Source organism: Microtus pennsylvanicus, chromosome 9, assembly GCF_037038515.1.
Source record: "Microtus pennsylvanicus isolate mMicPen1 chromosome 9, mMicPen1.hap1, whole genome shotgun sequence".
Classification (NCBI taxonomy): domain Eukaryota; kingdom Metazoa; phylum Chordata; class Mammalia; order Rodentia; family Cricetidae; genus Microtus; species Microtus pennsylvanicus.
In genome coordinates, this window is record NC_134587.1 from 12,302,344 (window position 1) to 12,324,333 (window position 21,990).

At 45.6% G+C, this 21,990-nt stretch overlaps 1 protein-coding gene across 1 annotated transcript in view; it reads right to left on the reverse strand.

Moving 5' to 3' along the window:
- Positions 1–407: 407 nt before the first annotated feature.
- Positions 408–21,990, reverse strand: part of Gad1 (glutamate decarboxylase 1) — a 41,075-nt gene continuing 19,492 nt past the window's right edge. Inside the window, exons 7-17 of the mRNA XM_075984934.1 lie at positions 16,869–16,981; positions 15,662–15,777; positions 15,501–15,580; positions 15,216–15,270; positions 13,346–13,462; positions 11,999–12,063; positions 9,241–9,319; positions 7,940–8,089; positions 4,902–5,009; positions 2,572–2,661; positions 408–1,803 (exon numbers count right to left, since the gene is read on the reverse strand). Of these exons, the coding sequence (XP_075841049.1) occupies positions 1,630–1,803; positions 2,572–2,661; positions 4,902–5,009; positions 7,940–8,089; positions 9,241–9,319; positions 11,999–12,063; positions 13,346–13,462; positions 15,216–15,270; positions 15,501–15,580; positions 15,662–15,777; positions 16,869–16,981 (1,147 nt within the window). The 3' untranslated portion in view covers positions 408–1,629. The remainder of the gene's footprint in view (positions 1,804–2,571; positions 2,662–4,901; positions 5,010–7,939; positions 8,090–9,240; positions 9,320–11,998; positions 12,064–13,345; positions 13,463–15,215; positions 15,271–15,500; positions 15,581–15,661; positions 15,778–16,868; positions 16,982–21,990) is intronic.

Genomic DNA, 21,990 nt, shown 5'->3' on the forward strand with positions numbered 1-21,990 from the left:
GGTTCTGTGATTGACAGACAAAGATGTCGGAAAATCTAAGGTCCAGACTAGAAGGGATATTTTCCACCACACTCACCACCGTGACCTTGGGGCCCGTAACCCTCCCTGAGGTAGAGGATGGAAATATTCATTTACTGATGAAGCATGCAACTCTAAGACACAGATAGCAGGGTGAGAGACAGGGCTTGCTCTTCCTTCTCCGGGCACCAGGAGCAAAGACAATTTATCGACAGATCTAGTGACTTTCTCGATGAAGGGCATAGGAACCTGCAACAGTTGGTTAAGGCTCAGCTTAACCAGGAGCATCTCCCAAAGCCAGCTAACGGGAAATGAACGGGCCGTGGATGATCCCAAGTAAAGGTTCCTGGGCCCTTCTTATGTATGAAACACAGGTTGGAAGAAAAAGCAATGGTTCAAGTCCTTTTATTCATGGAGAATATTTATTTCTTTATTATTTATTTCTTTATTTATTTCTTGCATACTCTAAAACGCACAGTGTGGGTTTCATTTCTTCAAAAACACCTGTGGGACTGGTCAGTGTGTCAGAGACCTTCAGAAACATTGCCTTAGGTTTCAGCTAAGCGAGTCACAGAGATTGGTCATGTACTACTACAAAATTACAGGAGATCTAGTTATTATTATTCAACAGTGACTAGAAAAGCTCTGAGAACACCTGACATACAGCCAGATGGGGAAAGAGAAAAGCAGAGGCTACTGAAGCAGGATTTCCATATATATATATGACTCTATGTACAGTATCAGAATTCTTCTCCAGACAGTACACATATGCTGAAATCATTATAAGGGCACTCTAATATAAATGCAAGTCTCACTAATTTTCTTTTTTTTCTCTTTGGCTCACAAATGCACGAAAATACCATAAACAGTATTCAGAACTTACTTCATTAATATATAAATAAAATACATTACAAATGGGAAGAAAATACAAGATGCCTCTTTAACATGGTATATATCTGAATATAAATAAGCAAATATTTCGCTGACATACAATTCAATCATTATATGTGCTCCTCCCCCCCCCCTGCCCACAGACCGACAACGGTAATATACACAGTCTACACAAACTAACCTCTAAGAACACAGCAACGGATTCTGCTACAATTTCCCCTAGCTGGGTACTAACAGGGAGGGTGTGGCGCTTGTCATCTCCTGGTGCTGTCTGTCATCCATCACCCCTTCAGGTGGGAACAGCTCTGACAGGGAGGCAGGCTCCCACCAGCAGCATTTTCCCTGGGTCCCTAGGATGCAGCAGTGGGAGCGCCATCTGCCCTGCAGTTAAGACTCTTAATAACTTGGGGAGGTGAGGCTAGTTCTCTGGGGGACGGGAGACATGCTTGGTCTAGGACTAAGCCACACTCACTATACATACATGTACATAGAGAGAGGTATATATAACTGTACATATATATTGTATTCCTATTGTGCAGTTATTTTTTTTTAAAGAACATAATTTCCCGCTAACGCTAACAAACAAGCTTACGTGAGGTTGTGACAGATATTTTCCGAGAGATTATAATTCCCTTCAGTGAATGGCCCAGGGTGAGTGAGCTACTGAAGGGTGCCAGAGGGAAAAAGCATGGCCGGGGACTCTGGTTCAGCAGAGGGGACTTACAGGTCCTGGCCCAGCCTTTCTATTTCCTCAATGAGGAAGTCGATGTCAGACTGAGTGGCGGCTGGGTTGGAGATGACCATCCGAAAGAAGTTGGCTTTGTCTCCCTGTGGCTGGTAGCCGACCATGGTTGTCCCTGACTCCATCATCAGGGCTTTGATCTTGGGAGCCACCTTGTGATGGAGAACAGAAAGTCAAACTCAGCACCGATGGTGACAACCCTCTTTTATTATTATTATTTTTAACAGATCAACTTGGTTTACTTTGTGGTATTTGGCTAGAACAACAGAAGCACTTTTAGAACTGTATTTTTCATGGCCAATATCTAAATCCACCCAACTATGAGTTCACTTAGAAAGCACCGGGCAGTTGAATCTGGAACGTCAATCTTGGAACAAAGATAATAAAATGAAAAAGAAATAAAGGCAGACAACATTACAAGCTATGCTGTGTATGGCCTAGAGTCCAGGATACTGCCTGGCACACAGACTGAGCTTAAATATCCGCTCAATGGCTGCACGCCTAATGTGTTACACATATATGCCAATGATTCTGAATGGATAAAACTTGACGTACAACTCAACAGAGAAGATGAGCCAGCACTCGGGTAGGCTTGGACTTAGTCAAACAACAGACACGGCAGAATGTGGAATGTCCCAAAGAAGATGTTTATGGTTCACCTGCTGTGTACAGAGTCTCTGTAATGAAGCACCCTTCCGAAGTGGGCCTCCATCTTTCAGAGGCTCCTACCTTATCTGAACTGCGGCAAGGGGGCAATGCAGACCCCAGAAGTATAAATCAAGATGTACCACCCCACTACCCAGAAGGCCACCATGAGGCTTTGTTTGTTTACCCCTCCCCTTTGATAACAGCACAGAGACAGGAGGATGGCCTGACCAGGGAGACAAACAGCAGGGGGCGGGGCAGTTGCCTGTCCTTACCCTGTGCAGCTTTTCTCGTCGCTCAGGGCTATCTGGAACCCCTCGGAGGCTTTGTGGAATGTACCAGAAGCAGACATTTGTGTGCTCGGGCTGCGGAAATTTCAAGAGACAATCAAGCAAACAAAAATAAGATGATTACAACTTGACCAAAAGCCAGAAGCAGTTCTGGAGAAAGGGTTTTATTTTGTTTTGTTTTGTTTTGTTTTTCTCTCCTTTCCCCATGGTCCAAAAGAAAGTGGTCTGAATGGCATCTGCAAAGCAACTGGGAGCATAAATACAGCAGGCAGGAAGCAGAGCTTATCCAGTCTCACCTGTCAAGAGTGTTGACTCCCCAGCCCCCCTCTCAACTTTCTAGATCCCCAACCTACTGCCTTTGTACTGTGAAATGACAAAAACAATGGCATTTGAGCGATTCAGAAAAGGGCGTTCCTTTGATGTTGGTGCAGAGGGAAGCTGCTCAGGCTACTTTATTGATGCAGTGTGTGTTGGTTGGTGAGAGAGGCTTGCAGTTTTCTCCTTTAATGTCCACCAGGACTGCGCCTGCTTCTGGGTGGCTGGAGGCTGGAGACATCACAGTTCTCATTTCAATCTTTTTTTTTTTTTTAAGTTTTTCAAAACTGGGTTTCTCTGTAGCTTTGGAGCTTGTCCTGGAACTAGCTCTTGTAGACCAGGCTGGCCTCGAACTCACCGAGATCCGCCTGCCTCTGCCTTCCGAGTGCAATGTTTTTTTTAATAGACTTATTTATCTATTATACATACAGTGTTTATGCATAGTGTTCTGTCTGCATGTTACTCTGCAGGCCAGAAGAGGGCACCAGATCTCGCCAGATGACTGCGCCTCCATGTGGTCGCTGGGAACCGAACCCAGGACCTCGGGACTCAATTCCATCCTCTACTAGAAAGAGTAACATCGCACCACGCCGATCAGCAGGAGCATGCTGACTGTGTGTGCTTGGGACTCTGGCGGACTTTGGTGAGTCTCGGATGATGTCTTGAGAAGGGTATATAGACACCTGCTCGCTGTGGTGGTGCTAGGTTACAGCCGGTTATGAACGGGCTTTCTTTTACCGGGACTGGCAGTGATCCCATACCTCTTTATTCAACTGTGAACTTGACCAAGGCAGACACAGTATTTATTCTGGCTAATATATAACCCTGTGTCCGGCGCACGGCTGGCACCCAGGAAACATTGGGCTAATAGGTATTTTACTGTGTATAACCAGGGGAGTGTGTGAACCTGGGCAGAGGCAGCTTAGCTGGTTCTCTTCTCAGTGAATCCAGGCACAGCAAACCCTCATTTAGAGCCAATCTCGGACGATGAGGATATGCCTGACCTCTAAGCTTCTTAGGCTCGGGAGATACTTATGGATAGAGTCCAACTCAAGACAGACCTGAGAACAAGGAAGGGTTAGGACCACAGGAAGCACTCTAGGTGTGAAGGACTGGCTGAGAGCTTTGTGCTTTGGGGCTCAGCACCTTTAACTGTGCACTGTCGCTTCAGATGGGGCTGAATGACTGGGTGTGGGGGAATGGAAAAAGACTTCTGACTATAGAATGACCAAAACTTACCTCTAAATTAAACATGTAACGAATTTGGGGCTTGCTGGCAGCGCTTGCCCGTGCTGCACCGTGTCGCCTCGCTACAGACTCGGTTTTGAGCACCCAACAGTCACACCGGTACTGCACATGCCGTACAGCGCCCCACAATGTCAATGGGTGGGGTGCCTGGAACAGCTCCCCTCAGACTCCACTCTGCTGCAAGCTACGAACAGCTGAGTTTTCACCGTATATAAAAAAGTGTTCTGTGCCCATAGAAAATGGCCCAATTGCAGAAAGCAAAGACTTTTAATATTTTCCTATTGACACTTTCTGCCATTTTGTTCTATACGTGCTATATATGAAGGTAAAGCAGAATTCTCTGCATTGAAGATTATAAAATCAAAATCTCATTCAGCTCTAAAAAATGCTAAGGATCCTCTACATCTTGCAATATCATATATTCAACCAAAATTTAATTCTTTGTGTCAAATAAGTAATTACACCCATCTCATTAGTATGAAAATTTACTTTAGTTTTTAATAAATAGCAAGACTGTCTACCAGAGAATTGCTTTCAAAAATTACCTTTACTATTCATCTTTGCTTTGTCTATTTTTTAGTATCCATATACCTGGATTGAGTAAAGACATCTTGGGTAAAAGGGGCCACGCATGGGAGAAGTTTAAGTTCTGTTTTGGGTGAGATGACAGACGTCTATCATCTGAGCTTCTGGAACTCCCCCCCCGCCCGGGTTGTCTGGGAGCACACATGTGGTCCATGACGACAACCTACCTCACCATCAAAAACCATCTCAAATTCTTCTCTGTTTTTAATCTTGGCATAGAGGTATTCAGCCAACTCCAGGCATTTGTTGATCTGATTTTCAAATCCCACAGTACCCTGTTTCAAAAAAGAAAACTGTGTTGATATCAAGTTGCATTTCCCTATGAGGGTCATTTGGGTAGGCTATGCGGTCCTTGGCTATGGGCCATATAAAGAAGTGTAGTCTCGGCGATGGATAGGAAGGACCATCTAATCAAAGGCGCTGGTTAAGAAGGACCATCTAATCAAAGGTTCTGGTAGGAAGAACCATCTATCTAATCAAAGTGCACAGCTTCTTCAAAGCCCTGCATGCAAGAAAATGCTTTTTTTTTCCTAAGACTTTTGTTTGGTCCTCTTAGAAGTTGTTCTCAGTGGGGTTTTAGCTCCCTCCAAGTTAGTCACAAGCTAGCTGTTTAAGCATAGTACCACTCACAGTGGCGTATCCGGACTGAGGCCAGAGCACAAACCGCAGTATGTCTGGGATGAAATGAGTAGAGAAGCTGAAATTAAGAACTTTTTCAAAAAACATTTATTTATTCTGTCTGTTTCCCCCACCCACCCTGTATGTGTGTGTGTGTGTGTGTTTGTGTGTGTGCGTACTTGCACACAGGAATGTCTTGGTATGTGTCTGTGTGTGAAGGTTGGAAGACAGCTAGTCAGGTTTTCTTTTTGCATGATCCTCCTGGGGCTCAAGCACATGGTGGTAAACACTTCTGCCTGCTGAGTCACCCCCTGGTTCCACTAAGAAACTTTAAAAACAAAAACAATTACATATAACTGTTGATAGCGGTCACAAGCAATGACTCTGGGTTTGTGTTTTAATTTTTCTAACAGTTTCTTATAGGTCCATGATAGGTCAAAGGAACCACCGACTGGTTCTTCATCACAGACACTTTGAAAGACACTCTCATAGAATGCATCTTCCCCAGCCCCATATTCTGGCCAAACCAGTCCCCAGTCCACACAGGCAATCCACCTTTCCTTAAACAGTGACTGTTCCCTTCCAGCAACAGGCCAGCGGACAGGTTTGGAAGCCATGGCTCTCAGCGCCTGCCCCAAGACTGCACTAGCTCTAACTACTGATAAACTGGCTGAGCTTGAGTTTCAAAAGCCAGCATGGCTGACTGGCAGAGCAGCATGCAGGCTGCTGTGTGGGCTGGTGCTGGTGAGACCAGATGCATGAGGCTGGCCTGGAGAAGGCTGGTGAGCCTGGGCAGAATCCAGAGCTGGCAAGGCAGGAAGCTCTCTAAGGGGGGGGGGCTCTTCCTCGCAGAGGAATTCCACCCCGGGGATCTTCCCTCCACACCCCGGGGATCTTCCCTCCACACCCCGGGGATCTTCCCTCCACACCCCGGGGATCTTCCCTCCACACCCCGGGGATCTTCCCTCCACACCCCGGGGATCTTCCCTCCACACCCCGGGGATCTTCCCTCCACACCCCGGGGATCTTCCCTCCACACCCCGGGGCTGAACCTCCTAGGGACAGCTCAAGAGGTCACTGTTAGCCAAAATGAAGCTGCAATTATGGAGACAGACCATGTGGTCATTATAGCAGTGCAAAGTGATAGGGCTCCTTCTCTTACGGCGGTGAAGGGACATGCTCAAAATGATAGGGCTCCTTCTCTTACGGCGGTGAAGGGACATGCTCAAAATGCTAGGGCTCCTTCTCTTACGGCGGTGAAGGGACATGCTCAAAATGATAGGGCTCTTTCTCTTACGGCGGTGAAGGGACATGCTCAAAATGCCTGCAATTACTTCGTAGGAGAAATCAAATCCAGACTCGACATTAAGGCAAGATGGCTGAACAAGGAAGAACACTAATCACCCCACAGTTTTTCCTATAGAAGAGATAAATATCTGACTAGATATTGCTGGAAAGCCTTATTGTTTGGAGGGAAAGGTAGCCCAGATCTGTACTGTGGAAATTATTAAAACTAACAAACAGAAACAACAGATGTGGAGCAAGGCTGTAAAATCCAAACTGACCTTAAGCTGGCTGCATAGCAACACTTTAGAAACAGTCGTGTGGTGATCTCTCTCCCTTCTTGTAGCTTTATCACAGATACAGAAATGCAAGCCAAGAGGGTGACGGCTGCACGCGCAGTGTACTTCAGTGCAGCGGCACGAGTCCCCAGAATCAAGTGTCAAGTTCTAATCCCAGCAGCCCCGCACTCACAGAGTTCCACGAATACAATACCACGTACACACAGCATCATACACACGTACCCGTCTAGAACACCACACACACAAGGCACCACACCCACCCACACAGGCACCACACCCAATGCACACACCACGCAGAGTAGAGAATAAAATGTAAGCAATGTGATAGCCATTTTTTAAGTAGAAACTTAAACTTCAATATCTGTATATATATGGACACATATATTTGAAATATATATATATATATTTCTTGATGAGGTCCTTCATAAAGGAATTCTGAATTATTTTCAGACTAACATGGTAGTTTTATATCTTTTCCTACATCCTCACTGAATAATTTTAGAATTCTTAAGAATTACTGTGGAGGAGAGGCAAGATGGCTCAGTGGGAAACGGCGCTTGCTGCCCAGGCCTTGCTGTCTGAGTCTGGTCTGGGAATCCATGAGAGAGGGAGCCAGCTTCTGCAAGTTTCCCTCTAACCCCCACCTGCACACCACGGCACGTGCACACTTACGCTCATAAACACACATCCCCAAAATAGAAAAAAAATATTTTTTTAATCTAAAGAGAATTATTGGGGAAGTCATTATCTTGGCAAACTTTTTAGTAAGAAGAGGATTGTAAGAATAAGAAACTTCCATATGAATTCAAGGGAGAATGAGCTGAAGGAGGGAGGGCTGACGTAAGTCACTGTTGCTACGATTACTCCACTCACAAAGAAAACATAGGTAACTCGGGTATCTAGATACAGTCACATGTGCAGTGGATTAGCTGTGATACACCACTGCCCCTCACCCGACCTGTGCTAGCCACATCTCTCTGCTTCCCGCATTTCCCCCTTCATACCTTGGCTTTCCACATCAGCCAAAACTTGAAGATGTCCACGTGGCGGCCGCACTGAATCGCCTTGTCCCCGGTATCATAGGAGACATCATACTGCTTGTCCGGCTGGAAGAGGTAGCCTGCACACATCTGGTTGCATCCTTGGAGTATACCCTGTCATGGAAATCAAAACACGAGCCACTGCATTCACCGGCCAGAGATTCGGCTGCAAGGATGGATTTGGGGACCACACCTCCTTTCTTCTGAGGCCTTGCATAGATTCCGAAGTCCTTTAAAGTCACTCTTGGAGAATCCCCCTGCCTATCTGTCGCTCCAGTTAGAAAATGTTCTCTTGTGTTGGATGCCTACAAGGGATCCACTGTTCCTCCAAGGGACATCTGGAAATGTGAGTGGGTGCTCTGAGGTTTGCCATTTTCAAGGAGGAATTGCTTTGTCCTTCTTTGGGCAGGGCTTGGAGTATGAAGAGCTTCCATCCCCCCAAATGCTACCCCCCCCAACTCTTCCAATTTATTGACGATTTCTTAGGAAGTTCAGGTAAGTAGAGAAGGGAGCCTGTGTGGGTTCTGACTCCCACAAGAGACCGGCTGGAGTGGGCACCTCTCCTGCAGCAGGGTTTATGAAGCATCAGTACTCTGGGTGTGGGGGAGGAAGGAAATCTGTCTCCAAATCATTTACAGAAGCTTTCTTAAAAAATCACGTTTATTTATTTTGCGTGTGCACACACATGTGTATGGGTGTGTGTGCAGACATGTGTACACCATGGCATATATGTGGAGATCAGAAAACACTTGAGGGAGTTGGTTCTCTCCCTCTACCATGTAGATCTCAGGGATCGAACTCAGAGCCTTGTGCTTGTTAGCATGTACCTTTACTGACTGAGGCATCTGGTTGACCTTCCAGAAGCGTTCTGGCTAACAGTCCCTGTTGCCCTAAGTCAGTATTTTGTTTACTGCTCCATCTAATTTTTTTAAGCTAATGAGACTACAAATATTCACTAAGAAATCAAAGTATGTTTCAGTGAGCACAGTTTGTTCTCATTGATTGGGTGACTTAGCAATCACTCTCGGGTCTGTACAGACATGAAGAAATACTCAAAAGAATTTCACTGAAGGGTCTGTCACCAACAGGGTACCAAGACTGAACAAAGTCAAAGGTCAGCCAACAGCAAGAATCCAAAGGAGAATATAGATTGCTGGGAGGGCGGGCAAGGAGAGTCTGCAGCCTCACAATGGGATTACCAAACATTTCTCTCTCAAGCACTGGGATGTGCCTGCTACAGACGCATCTCTGCAGGGAGTACAAACCTTTTCCTTGACCAAAATGGCGGAGCACTGTAGCAACACGCCCATCATCTTGTGAGGGTTCCAGGTGACTGAATTGGCCCTGGAAGACACATAAGAATCTCTGAGAAGAATGCAGCAAGAGAAAAGCCTGTTGTCTTGAGAAAAACCCCACCCAGCCCCACTGAGGTCCCAGGAGCTTTCCTTGCCCAGTCTCCTAAATTGACCCTCAAGCAGAAATGTAAGCTGCAAGCAGTCTCTCAAGGTGTTGCACCGCTGAATTCCATAGACCTGTGACTGACAACAGCTGCTGCCACTTACTTATGTGTCCGACTGTTCTCAGAACTCTAGGCATATTGACTGGAAAGTGGCTAAGGACTCAGGCTTTGCAGGTGTACTGTGCAAATCGGGATCCTAGTCCTGACATGTCCTAGCTTGTGTGACACAACTCATCTGTGCTTCAAGAGTTCACATCTATCTCATCAGAATGGAATAAAAGATAAAACACGTTCATAAAATATGCAATGCTTTTTTACCGCAGCATAGTACTCTAATGTGTATATATTCCATCCTTTCTTCATCCATTCTTCCATTGAAGGGCATCTAGGTTGTTTCCAGGTTCTGGGTATTACAAATAATACTGCTACGAACATAGTTGAACAAATGCTTTTGTCATATGATAGGGCATCTCTTGGGTATATTCCCAAGAGTGGTATTGCTGGGTCCAGGGATAGGTTGATCCCGAATTTCCTGAGAAACCGAAACACTGATTTCCACAGTGGTTGCACAAGATTGCATTCCCACCAGCAATGGATGAGGGTACCCCTTCCTCCACAGCCTCTCCAGCAAAGGCTATCCTTGGTGTTTTTGACTTTAGCCATTCTGACAGGTGTAAGATGATATCTCATATCACAGGGCCAGGCATATGTAATTCTCACAGAAATACTATGATGTAGACATTCCTATTACTTCTAGTTTAGGTGGAGAAGCTGATGTACAGATGGCTTAACCATATTACCAAAAGTCACACCGCTGGGAGGTGTTGGTCTAAGTCAAGCCCAGGATTCTTTTTACAGCCCATATACTAGTCGGCCTCCTTGTAGCCAACAGCCGTGGACATCTTTCTGCCTTTACTGTTTTTGTTTAAAGAAGGGCTGGTGATGAGGCCCTACCTGCTGATGGAAGGCACACCTAAGTGCAATGATCAGCTGCACTGCCAGACACTTGGACTAGCTAGCAGCGGTGATTAAGTGAGAAACGAAAAAAAAAATTTTTTTTGCCAGTCTGGGCTGCAATGCTCACTTAACAAGCATGGTCTCCTAGCAACTGCATCACTCTGTCAGATGCAATTAGATGACTAAGGAGCACACTCGCTAGGACATTACAGAAACAAGTGGAGTGTAATGTAGAATGATTCAAACTTGAGAAATTTGCTTCAGTAGGCTACAGAACCGTTTCTGATGGCTTGGGCGGCAGTTGGACTCTGCCTTTTAATACCCAAGAAGGGTGTTTCCTTTGATATATCAATTGCCTTGGAATTATACCATCAATGCTCTCACAATACTAAGCTATTGCTGTGGGTTTCTAGCCTCTTCCTTAGGTCCTTCGTGGTGTGTGTGTGTGTGTGTGTGCGTGTGCGCATGTGTCTGTGTGTGCCTGTGTATGTGTGTCAGTGTGTATGTGTACTGAGTTTCAAGAAGGGGCAGAGGTTGAAGAACTTTTCCCTTCAACCACATGAAAGAGACCAGGAAGGAATCCCGAGGAAGGTTAACCAAGCGCTGATATCATGGAGAAGAATCCCTGTCAAGCCACATTTAGAAGGCACGAACTTAAAAAATTTCGTCGTCACTGACACATATCAAGTCATTAAACATTATACTTAGATCTCATAAAATGTCTTTAAAAATAATTTTCTGAAGGTCCCAAAGGTGGGAAGTAAATGATTCCCCATTGCTCCAAGTGGAAGGAAACAGGACATAAAGGGGAGTTGGCTCCCTTCAGAAGACATGCGTGCTTCAATGTAAACAAAGAACAAGTCTAGCATCAATCCTTTCACCTGTTCCCGAATCTAAGGACGGACAATGAAAACCCTCTGAGAAGTCTAAAGTGCAGCTGGGCTGGCTCACCTACACTTAGTGTATTTTCCTCCAAATTATAGGGTCCTATATTTCATCTTTCTCAAGGCAGTCTCATGTTGACAATGGCGGTGCAACAGAGACAGAAGGGAGCAGGCACAGTAGCGGCTATGAAGCCGGAGCTGTTGCTAAGAGAGTGCTCTGATGAGCTTGCCCGGCCCAGCTTTCCTACTGGCCTGTTCTTCCACTCTCCCAGTTCACACCATGCCCACTGACCTCAAGATTGTCAAGATTATGTCTCGGGGCCCTGGGATTGACCATGCCCACTGCCTGGGATAGTCTTTTCTACACTTTTGCTTCCCATATCGCTTTTGCCACAGCTACTGCGGTAAGTTGGGAAGCTAGGTGTGTCAGTCACCAGCTACCTCACTGAGGAAGAAGAGCTGAAGGGGTTAGGGTCCCTCCACCGTTACTTTTTTCTCCGTAGGCACCTGCCATTGGTGAGCTAGGAAATAAACCATGCAGCACACACTCAAAAAACACTAGGCAAGCTAAAGTTTGCCCCATCAGATTGAGTTTCACCGCTGAAAAACATCAAGGCTTGGGGAATTAACGTTGACATCAAGGTTGGAGGAGGACGGGCTGGACCAAGGTGTCTAGGGTATCTGATGCAAGAGATGAGGAAAGGCTACCAAGCCCCACTGTACCTTTCTATGCCGCTGAGTTTGTGGCGGTGCTTCCGGGACATGAGCAGCCCACCACCCCAGGCAGCCTGCAAGGACAAAAAAGAGACAAGAGGAAGCCGTGATGCTGAAGAATCGAAAACCAAGCTGGGCATGGCTCTAAGGAAGCGGAAACAGGCAGATCTGAGTCTGAGATCCTTGTCTATACAGCAAGTTCCAGGCCAGGCAAATTACACAAAGGATAACCTATGGAGTAAGTCCACACTGAGTTCAAGCTGCACAGACACCAGGCTCTTCATCACTTCCCATTTCTTTATATAAACTTCCTCCAGAGAATGTCTTAGCGAGCTAGGAAAAGTGGGTGGAGCTTGTGGTGGCTGTGGACCAAGGCCAAGGGCTCAAAGTGCTGTGGGCAGCCAGGGATTCTCTCAGCCCAGTACTGCCATGTGGGCATTGCAAACTGTTTAAAAGGCAGGCGCAGCTACCTGCTTCTTCTAAACTAATCCCGAGAAACTCAGAAAGCACCAACGTCTTCTGGGTTTGGAGAACCCCACAGAGCTCCAGTCATAGCAAGACACTCTTGTGGGTACCATGGTGCCTGGATAGCCTGGCATCGCATGGGACACAGCCCAGCCTTTGGTAGTCATTTGTTCAACAGTAGGACAGATTGTCCTATTGTGTATTTCCAAGAAATTACATCCAGTAAGAGAATGGACAGGGAGAAAGGAAGGAAGGAAGGAAGGAAGAAAGGAAGGAAGGAAGGAGGAAGAAAGAAAGAAAGAAAGAAAGAAAGAAAGAAAGAAAGAAAGAAAGAAAGAAAGAAGAAAACCAAAGGCTCTGATCACATATGTAGGAGTGCACATTTGCTATTGCTGGGACATTCTGGGACTAACTCTCCGAGCTGCTCATGTCTTCTGCGTGCTTCCTGATTTTCCTGAATGCAGCAGACAGGCCCTCTTAGAAGTGTTGCAGAGGGGGGATGTAGGCAGGCAATGGAGTGTTCACACTCATGGCCGCTTCCTGTATGTTATGTCTTCTTATTTTTCTCTCTCTGAAATCAGCTATATTTTACTGTGCACCCATTCACCCAAATAAAGCAACCAGGGAAAGCACGGCTCACTACAGTAGACTGGAGAAGGAGCCACACCAGACAACTACTGGCAGTCAGGACAGGGGATGAATCCCAGAGGGTGGCCAGGGTCTGCGGCAGGTACTGGTTGTGAATGGCGGGCTGAGGAGTGGGGAAGAGCAGGAGCTGGAGTGTGTAGAGAGAGACGGGGAGGGTGTTCAGGGCAGCTGGAGGCAAAGCAGAAAACACTGTTATTGCTGCCCCTTGCCAGGACCGGGCTGCGTGTGAACGAGGGCACTTACGTCCACATGGAGCCACAGGTTGTATTTCTCACATATGTCCGCGATCTCCTGTATTGGGTCGAAAGCTCCATAAACAGTTGTGCCGGCAGTTGCGTTGACATAGAGGGGAACGTATCCCTGCGAGGCGAAAGAGATAGTCGATGAGTGGTTTTCTTCAAAAATGTTTTTATTTGTGTGTGTGTGTGTGTGTGTGCGCGCGAGTGCACACGCGCACACCACTGACCTGAGCATGGAAAAGGATTTCAGAGATTCCTAGAGCTGGAGTTACAGGTGGCTGTAACCCTAGTGTGGATGCTGGGAAGGAAACTCTGATTCAGAGGAGGAATGGTATGGTATGGAATTGGTATGGTACGGTATGGTATGGAATTGGTATGGTATGGAATGGTATGGAATTGGTATGCCTTCCTAACTGTGAAGTCATCTTCCCAGTCCTCTTATATGGGCTTTTTTTTAACCTCCCTTGTCTGCTCATTTCTAAGGGAAGTGGAAGACAACAATATTCATTTTGAACTGTGAGCCAAACTGGTGTGGATCAGAGACCACAGCTAGAAGTGTTCTTGTTCATCCGTTCATTCAACGGGGTGATTTTGTTTTGCTTCTTTTGTGTGACTTTTATGTGCCAGGCCTTTTGATGCTGGGAACAAAACAGAGAGCAAGTAGATAAAGAATTCTAACAAGATGGACCTGAATTAAACAAGCAAAATATAGAAAATAGATCACAGTAAAAAAATTATATGACCAAAAAAAAAAAAAAAACAAAACAAAGAAAAGGTTAGTAAGTATTTGGAGTGATGGGCAGGCTTTTATTTAAGCATTTCACTTCTGAACATTCTCTGGATACTACTCTCTGCGGGAGCCACTCTGTTCTAAGTGGTTTGACAAGACAATTAAACTCAAACATTGGCGTTTTTAAAAAGAGGTGGATACAAGGACTGGAGAATTAGCTCAGTTGGTAAAGAGCCTGCCTCCAGAGCATGAGGACCTGAGTTCAAGCCTCGGAGTCCCCACTGAAAAAGCCAGCATGTTGGTGCATGCTTGCAATGGGAGCATTGGTTAAGTGGAGGCAGGTGGCTCCTGAGGCTCGCTGCTCCACCCACCTAGCCCACCTTGTGAGTTTCAGGCCGGGGAGAGACCTTGTCTCCGATAAATGTGTGCCTAAGAAAGACATCTGAAGACGTATGTCCTCCGGCTTCCACACACATGCGCACAAAACTTCTGACACATGAACATGAACATGCTCCCACATAGCAACAGTGGCAGGTCTGCACTCTGGCTCGCGGTAAGATGCCAACAGGGAAAAGAGGAAAGCAAAGAAACGAATGAAAAGTGCTAGGACAGGTGGAGGAGATGCACAGGAGCTCAGCTCTTGGTCAGTAGACGCTATCCATCTCTCTCTCTCACACTCTATCTATCTATCTATCTATCTATCTATCTATCTATCTATCTATCATCTATCTATCTATCTATCATCTATCTATCTATCTATCTATCTATCTATCTATCTATCTATCATCTATCTATCTATCTATCTATCATCTATCTATCTATCTATCTATCATCTATCTATCTATCTATCTATCTATCTATCTATCTATCATCTATCTATCTATCTATCTATCATCTATCTATCTATCTATCATCTATCTATCTATCTATCTATCTATCTATCTATCTATCTATCTATCTATGTCTTGTAGACTCAGCTTTGAGGCTAAAAACTGGAAATAAGTTGGAAACCAGTGAATATCTAGACAGGAACCTTAGAAATGGAATTATCCTATTATCAAAAATTTTGACTGTGTAGGTCAGAGATCAGTCATTTTTTGAGAAAGTACTCAGTGAAGTTTCAGATGAGCCAAATCACACATACCTTCTGCTTGGCTTCAAGAATTTTTGCCTCTAAATCAGCTGGGATTATCTTCCCCCTGTAATTGTTATAAAAAGAAAGAAATTAAAATAAAGAACCAACAAGATTATACAAGGAAAAAAAAAACCCTTTATCACCAGCAGGAAAAAGTAATTTAATTGGATATTTTCAACAGACCATTAGCAGCTTGGCACACTGTACCGCGTCAGTCCTTAAGCACAATAAAACAAATTTAACAGATGAACACATTTAATACATCAGGGACTAATGCTCGCTTCCCCCGCCTACCTTTCATTGCACTTTATCAAAGTCACATTGTCGGTTCCAAAACCAAGCGCAGCCCCGGCTTTCTTTATGGAATAGTGACTCTGCAACAGACAGAGGCTTGAGGTTAAAAGTTAGTCCCTTAACACACACCGGAGTCCAACAAGGCAGAGTCTCTGACTCACGTGCTCTGAGGTGAAGAGGACAAGCTTGGGCACAGCGGCCATGCCCTTTGTCTTGACTTCCGGGAAGTACTTGTAGCGAGCAGCCATGATGCTGTACATGTTGGATATGGCGCCCCCTATCAACAAGCAGACACATAGCAGGAGGTTGCGGGGCTCTGTAGAGTTTTTTTAATGTGAAGGTTGAGCTGGTGCTTCAAGACATGAAGAAAGGGAAGGACAGTATCCTGAAAGTCTTACTGGCTTCCTCACTCTTAAGGACTTCCCTCTGGACCCTTTCCTCTGAACTGGAAGGGGCTACACTCATCTCCAAAGCTATGCAGGCAGTTTTGCTGGAGATGACTCATGTATTTCAGTGCCTATTCAAAGCCTATATAGAATATAAGAGACAGCGGTGGCAGCGGCAAAGACACAGTAAGTTACAGCCTCCCAGCTTCCATCTTCTGTGTAAGCTGTTTACTGAACAAAGCTGGATCTGCTCCCTGACCTCAGAAGACAGAGACAGAGAGGAATGGCGCTTGCAGACAGAAATAGAGCATCTCTTGGTTACCGGCTGACTTAGTGAATCCAGGAGAAGTCTAAGTCTATTCACACAGACAAAACCTCACTCATGTCCCTCCAAATAAAGATCCAAGCAGAAAGGAGATAACTGCCCAAACCTAACCAACACAAACTAGTCACTCTGGCATTCCCTCAGTTCCCTGAGAATGACATAGGCAAATCAGTGGTCTGCTCGAATTGCCTGGACAACTGTATTCTTATTTTCTCCCCCATATGCAGTTACATTGCCTCTACCACCACCTGTACCTACTTCTTACCACCAAGAACAGCTGTCTTTAAAGGTTTTTTATTGTATCTACATTGAGTTGGAGACTACAGTAGATCCACTATTTGGGCTGAAGTCAGTTAACTGATCATCGGATTCACTGATCCCTAGATTTGCTGTTGTCAGAAGGGCACCATTTAGCATGCCCCAGACACAGCCTTGGTCAGCTGGTTCACAGGGGTGAGAGCACACTTGCTAGCCTTCATTCTGACAAAGACAAGAAGGCAGAGAGTTATGATCATCGACTGTAACACATGCATACGCGCAAACGTTACAACGAAACCCATAGTGTCTAGAATTGACCTGTGTTAGCAATTTTAACAAATAAAAAAGAATCAAAGAATCCATATTGGCAGGGCAATCAGTTACAGAGAAGAAACCTACCAGGAGAAAATATCCCGTCACCGTCTTTACTTGACCATCCGATGATCTCTCTCATCTTCTTAAGTGTTATCTGTTCCATGAGAACGAACACAGGTGCAATCTCATACGTAAACCTGCAGTGGCGATGAAAGGAAGGAGAAAGGGGACATAAACCTACTGATTTGATGAACACAGACCGTTGCTACAGCAGTTGTAGTGGGCACTGAAAATGGATGCTCAAAACCACTAAAGTGATGTCTCCTGAAATCACATGTTGCTGGTCCAGAAGGGTCAAAACCCAGCCTGGCTTACCAAAAGAGGTGGTGGGCAGTCTGCTGTGAGGTATTTCACCAGCCAAAGAAGAGTCTCACCTGTCTCAGGTGTGGTTCACCCAGAGGAGAGGATTCGCCGTTACTGTTTGTAGGGCAAATGTTAATTTGAGAAAATGCATTTCAGCGTCTACTTACAATTGGTAGAGCCATTTTATTTCTATTAAAGGACTGCCCATTTCACGCTCATAGGCAGGGCTAACGTCTATGTTTCAGAAACAATGTAAACCTCTGAAAGCTGACTGTGAAGATAATTGGGAATATTGACCCCATGTTTTAAAGATCTCAATGTAATTATCTACATGTTCTTTCTTCTAATAATCCCTAAGGACAACTATGTATCTATAACTCCCTGGAGTCAATATCTGTCAAAAATAATTAGAAGTGATGATTTTCTAATTACAAATAACAAATAACAAGAAGACGGTCAACTTGCATACGTATCTGACTGTGAGCGTCAGGTCGCCTGACAGGTTGCATTTGTCTCCCAACAGACAGATGTAAATGAAGCAAGCCATGTTCTTTTTAAAAGAAGTTCAAAGCAGTGGCTCTGTCTGGTAGGACAGTCATCGCAGCAAGATCAAGATACTAAACAGGGTCCAAGAGACGACAAGGAAGACCATCCACAGAAAATTGAGCCTGAAGACAGAATATAGTTACTAGACTCTGAGGCTCCTTTTCTCTTGTTTTGGCTCGAACTTCTTAAGCTCTGGTGTCTGTTGGCTGAGCCAAGACCGTCCTAGCTGAAAAGAGATGCCTGGACCAATCCAGCCAAGTGATACAGGAGGCATTGTCATCACTTAGAGGCGTGCGGCTGAATGCCAATGCCAAAGACTAATGGGAATCTTGCTTAATGATTTAGAAAAGCTAATTTGCAAGAATGAGATAACTATTGCTCCACGTAAAACACAGGTGAAGCCACTAGCTTTAATCAGGAGCGAGAAAAGCAGTCACATTAATCATGTGGCAATACAAGAGGACACAAAAGATCCAAGAGGATCCCCAGGGGACATGGCTGGTGGGAGGACGAGAGGGACTTTGTTTCAAAAGGAGTATGTTCATTTTCCTTGTGGGGGGGGTCCCCTGAAAATTTGGGAGGAAGACTCTTGGAAAACATGTGTTCAGTTACCATCACCTCTGGAGGTCACACTCATGCTTTGGTTCTGCTCTGAGCCCCATCACCGTAGCAACCAACACTCCCTCATGTCTGATGGCCTGATGAAGGAAGAAGAAGAGAAGGGTGCCTGGTTTAGCCTGGGATGCCGAGGGTAGCAAGAGGCAAGCTCATGGGTTGTATCTCCCATGTTGTTGTTGAACAAATGTATTATCTGCGGTTCCGGTGACTTTTGGAAAGGTTGGAATGGCCAAAATGTTTGCATGGTGAAGAGGTACTGGTGGCAGTTTGCATGCTCAGATCTCATAATATTGCATACCAACAAGAAATCTCCCAAGGTCATGGAAAGGAATAGTGGAATCACACACCACAGTATCAAAATCATGAAATGAAAGTTGAGGTAGAGGCGAATCAGTATTAGATGGTCAGGCAGGGACCATGTTGGGGAGAGAGAATGTGTGGGACTGAAAACCGAGGAGTTTGATTTGATGTGTGTTTCAGGATAGAAGCAACTTAGCCCTCACATTCATACAAATCTGCCTTCCTAAGGAAGCCGACCATGGCCATTCCTTTCAGGACAGGCAAGAAGAGTCTAGAGCTCCACCGGGAGGCCATCTGGTCTCCTGGATTTCAGAGTCCTTATCTATGTTGGGTACGTGGTTCCTAAGCCTTCATTCAGTTCTCTTGACCAGATACAGAGTGGCTGTTCTGTGCATCACAGCCCCTATGTTTGGAGGAGACAAAGATGATACGAGACACCGTTTCCAAGTCTGAGATGGACACTTACTACGGTGAATCAAGCATTTGGTTCTTGTCCTGAGCTGCATCTTGTTTGAGGGTCTCTATCTTGGCCTGGCAGACCAGTTATCTCACAGTTATTATATACTGACTCTGGAACTTAGTGCTTATGTCTTTCCTTTCCTGGAAACTGGGGGGGTGGGGGTGGGGAGACCTTTTGAAGGACAAGATTTTTGTGTGCCTAAGACGACTATATGCTTGCAAAGTTTTCTCTGGATACTTATTGGTCATGGATGTTGATTTGAGAAATGGACCAATGAGATGTCTTGTTCCAGATACCTCTGACCCTGCCTTCTATTTTGGGTCATATTTGTAGTTATACTGAGAGGGGTCTTCCTGCATCTGTATCTTATGAAAGGCTTTGAAGTTTACCCTAGATCAGTAGACCTTGCTCATTGTAATAGGATTAGCAACACCTTTAGGAATTCTAGGAAAACGATAACCCTATCTCCAGGTAAAAGGTGTGAATATACCATTATTTTATGTACAACTGTAAGAAATTCTTCCCCTTACAACTTAGACCCCAGCTTAAAAAACCCTTCCCTAAGTGACAGGAGAAAGATGATGTCAAGAGATCAAAGGTCAATGCAGATCCAGAAGAAGATGGTGGGATGCTGAAATCACAGAACATGGTTCATTTCAGGACCCAAGATCAGTTCGGTAGCTCCGCAAAGGGCTCGGGCCTAAGAGTGTGTGGACTGGAAGCAAGGATTTAAAACAGCAAGATGATTCTGAGTAGGGAGGTGGGTCTGCCCCTGGACCATCCACCTCACTTTGCCGGTGAGATGCACTCAGAATTAAATTAAAGTAACTTAAAGTAAACTGATGGTCAAGATGCTGCATTCGGCCAGTCACTAACCACACCAACTGTCTCTTCCTCTGCTACAGTCTGTTACGAGCTGTGCTGTCTTTACTAGCTTCCTTGTGCAGCATCAGCATGGCTGGACAATGGCTATGTGGAGTGTTTTGTGTGACTTCTGAGATTTTTTTTTGCATCCAGCTTTGACTGCCTCTGCTATGCCTCCTAGCTCTGCTTCCTTCCCTTCCTTTCTTTCTCAGTCTCGCAGGCCATCAACACCCTCCTGCTTCCCTGAGTTCTGAAACAGACAGTAAGAACTGGAACTCCGGTAATCAGCATGCAGCTCCAAGTAACTTTGTAAATTGAGAGCTTTCCGGTATACTACGACCCAGAAAGGTAAAAAAGACCCTGGACTTTTGTTGAGGACTTTCCTGGAAGACCCTTTCATAGTGGCTGTTGTTGCAATCCTCTTAGCCGTTCTCTCTCTACAGAAGTGACAGGTGCCATAAGTAAGCTACTTAAGGGGATCTTAGGGAGTCTTCTTCGTTCAGAGATGGCAAGAGTTAGGAACGAGAGACGGGAGGCTGTGCGTATAACGTGGGGGGTATGGGTGTCTTATATACCGTAGGCACTTAGGGTGGAGCCAGAGTTAAGTATTCAGAATCACTATGTAGGGAAGACATCATTGCCCTGCTTTCCCTGGTGAAAAGCCAGAAACTCAGAGGAACACTTGGATTTGTGTGAGATCTCAGCTGTCGGTTTCAGGGTCTGAAATCCCAGTCCTTTAGGCTGTAGCGCTTTCTTCATGACAAATGGGACCTGCTTGTTGCAGGCTCTGCTCTGACAGCTCGCCCCTCAGAGTACAATAACTGAAAACTCCCCGAGACGTTTCTCCAGTGTCAACTCCCGCGAGAATAAAGCAACAGATGAGCGAGACCCTCATGCTCACGGCAAATGTCGCACTTACATTATCACACCGGGTGCTGTGGCGTGTGCAACCTTCCCAGCTGTTCTCGGTGGACTTGCTTTGGCAGAGAAGAGCCGTACATGCCAAGAACAGCTACACACCTGCAGAGTGTTTGTTGTATGCTCATCGATCCTTGCCTGGGGGTGCAGGTCCCAGGGCTGCGCGCACGAGCTGATAGAACAGCATGGACATGCACGTTCTTTCTTCGCTAACCAGTCAGATGCCCTACGCTTCATTCTCAATGAGGGTATCGGAGCGTTCTTTGAAAGGACTTTCCAGAAGATAGCAATCACGCTCTTTCACCGGGGCGGGAGGGGAGGTGTGAGCATAGCAGTAATCAAATCACAACTGGCCAGAATAAAGCTCTCCTGCCCGTCTCTCCCAGGCTTGTTTGGGACGGCGTTCCTGGCTGTGGAAGGAACTGTCACAAGGGAGCAAATGTCCCCGCGTACGTCCCTGTGATATGGCCACATGTCATGCTCTTCCAGGACACCCGGCTGAGGAGACTGTCTAGAGAACAGTTATCACTTCCTCACACAATGCCTGTCCCTGGAGCTGACAGGAACCCTGTCACTATTTTAAATAAGCTTCTCTATCGATCTGTTGGATTCAAATCATATTTTACAAATACCTCCTGTTCAGAGGAGAAGCAATTACTATGTGTCATTTAGCCGGCTTGGCCTTGACCTCAGATGGCTGGGACATATTTTAGTGTTTTATGGCTGAGCTGTGCTAAGGAAAGAGTCAACGGTTTTGATTTTATGAACATAGATCGAAAAGGGGGAAAGAAAGAATCCATGAGAGTTTTCTGGTTCAAAAAAAGCTTTTAAGAGAAGGTTTAATTATAAATGGTTCGAAGGGGTAAGCTCTTTTTATTTACCTTGATATTGACTGTACATATTAGAAGCTGCAGCCAGAGGCCTACAGAACACATATGTAAAGCCTGAGGCATGCACTGTCTGGGTCACTGTGGAAATTTGGGTCTTGCTGAACACATACTTTTTGAGGGTGGGGGTCAGGGAGATCAAATCTATGGCCTTGAAGATGCTTAGGAAGTGACCTCCCACTGAGCCACACCCCCGCCCAGACGTACACCTACCCTTTCCTCTGCGTTTCTCACTTGTTTCCTAAATTGC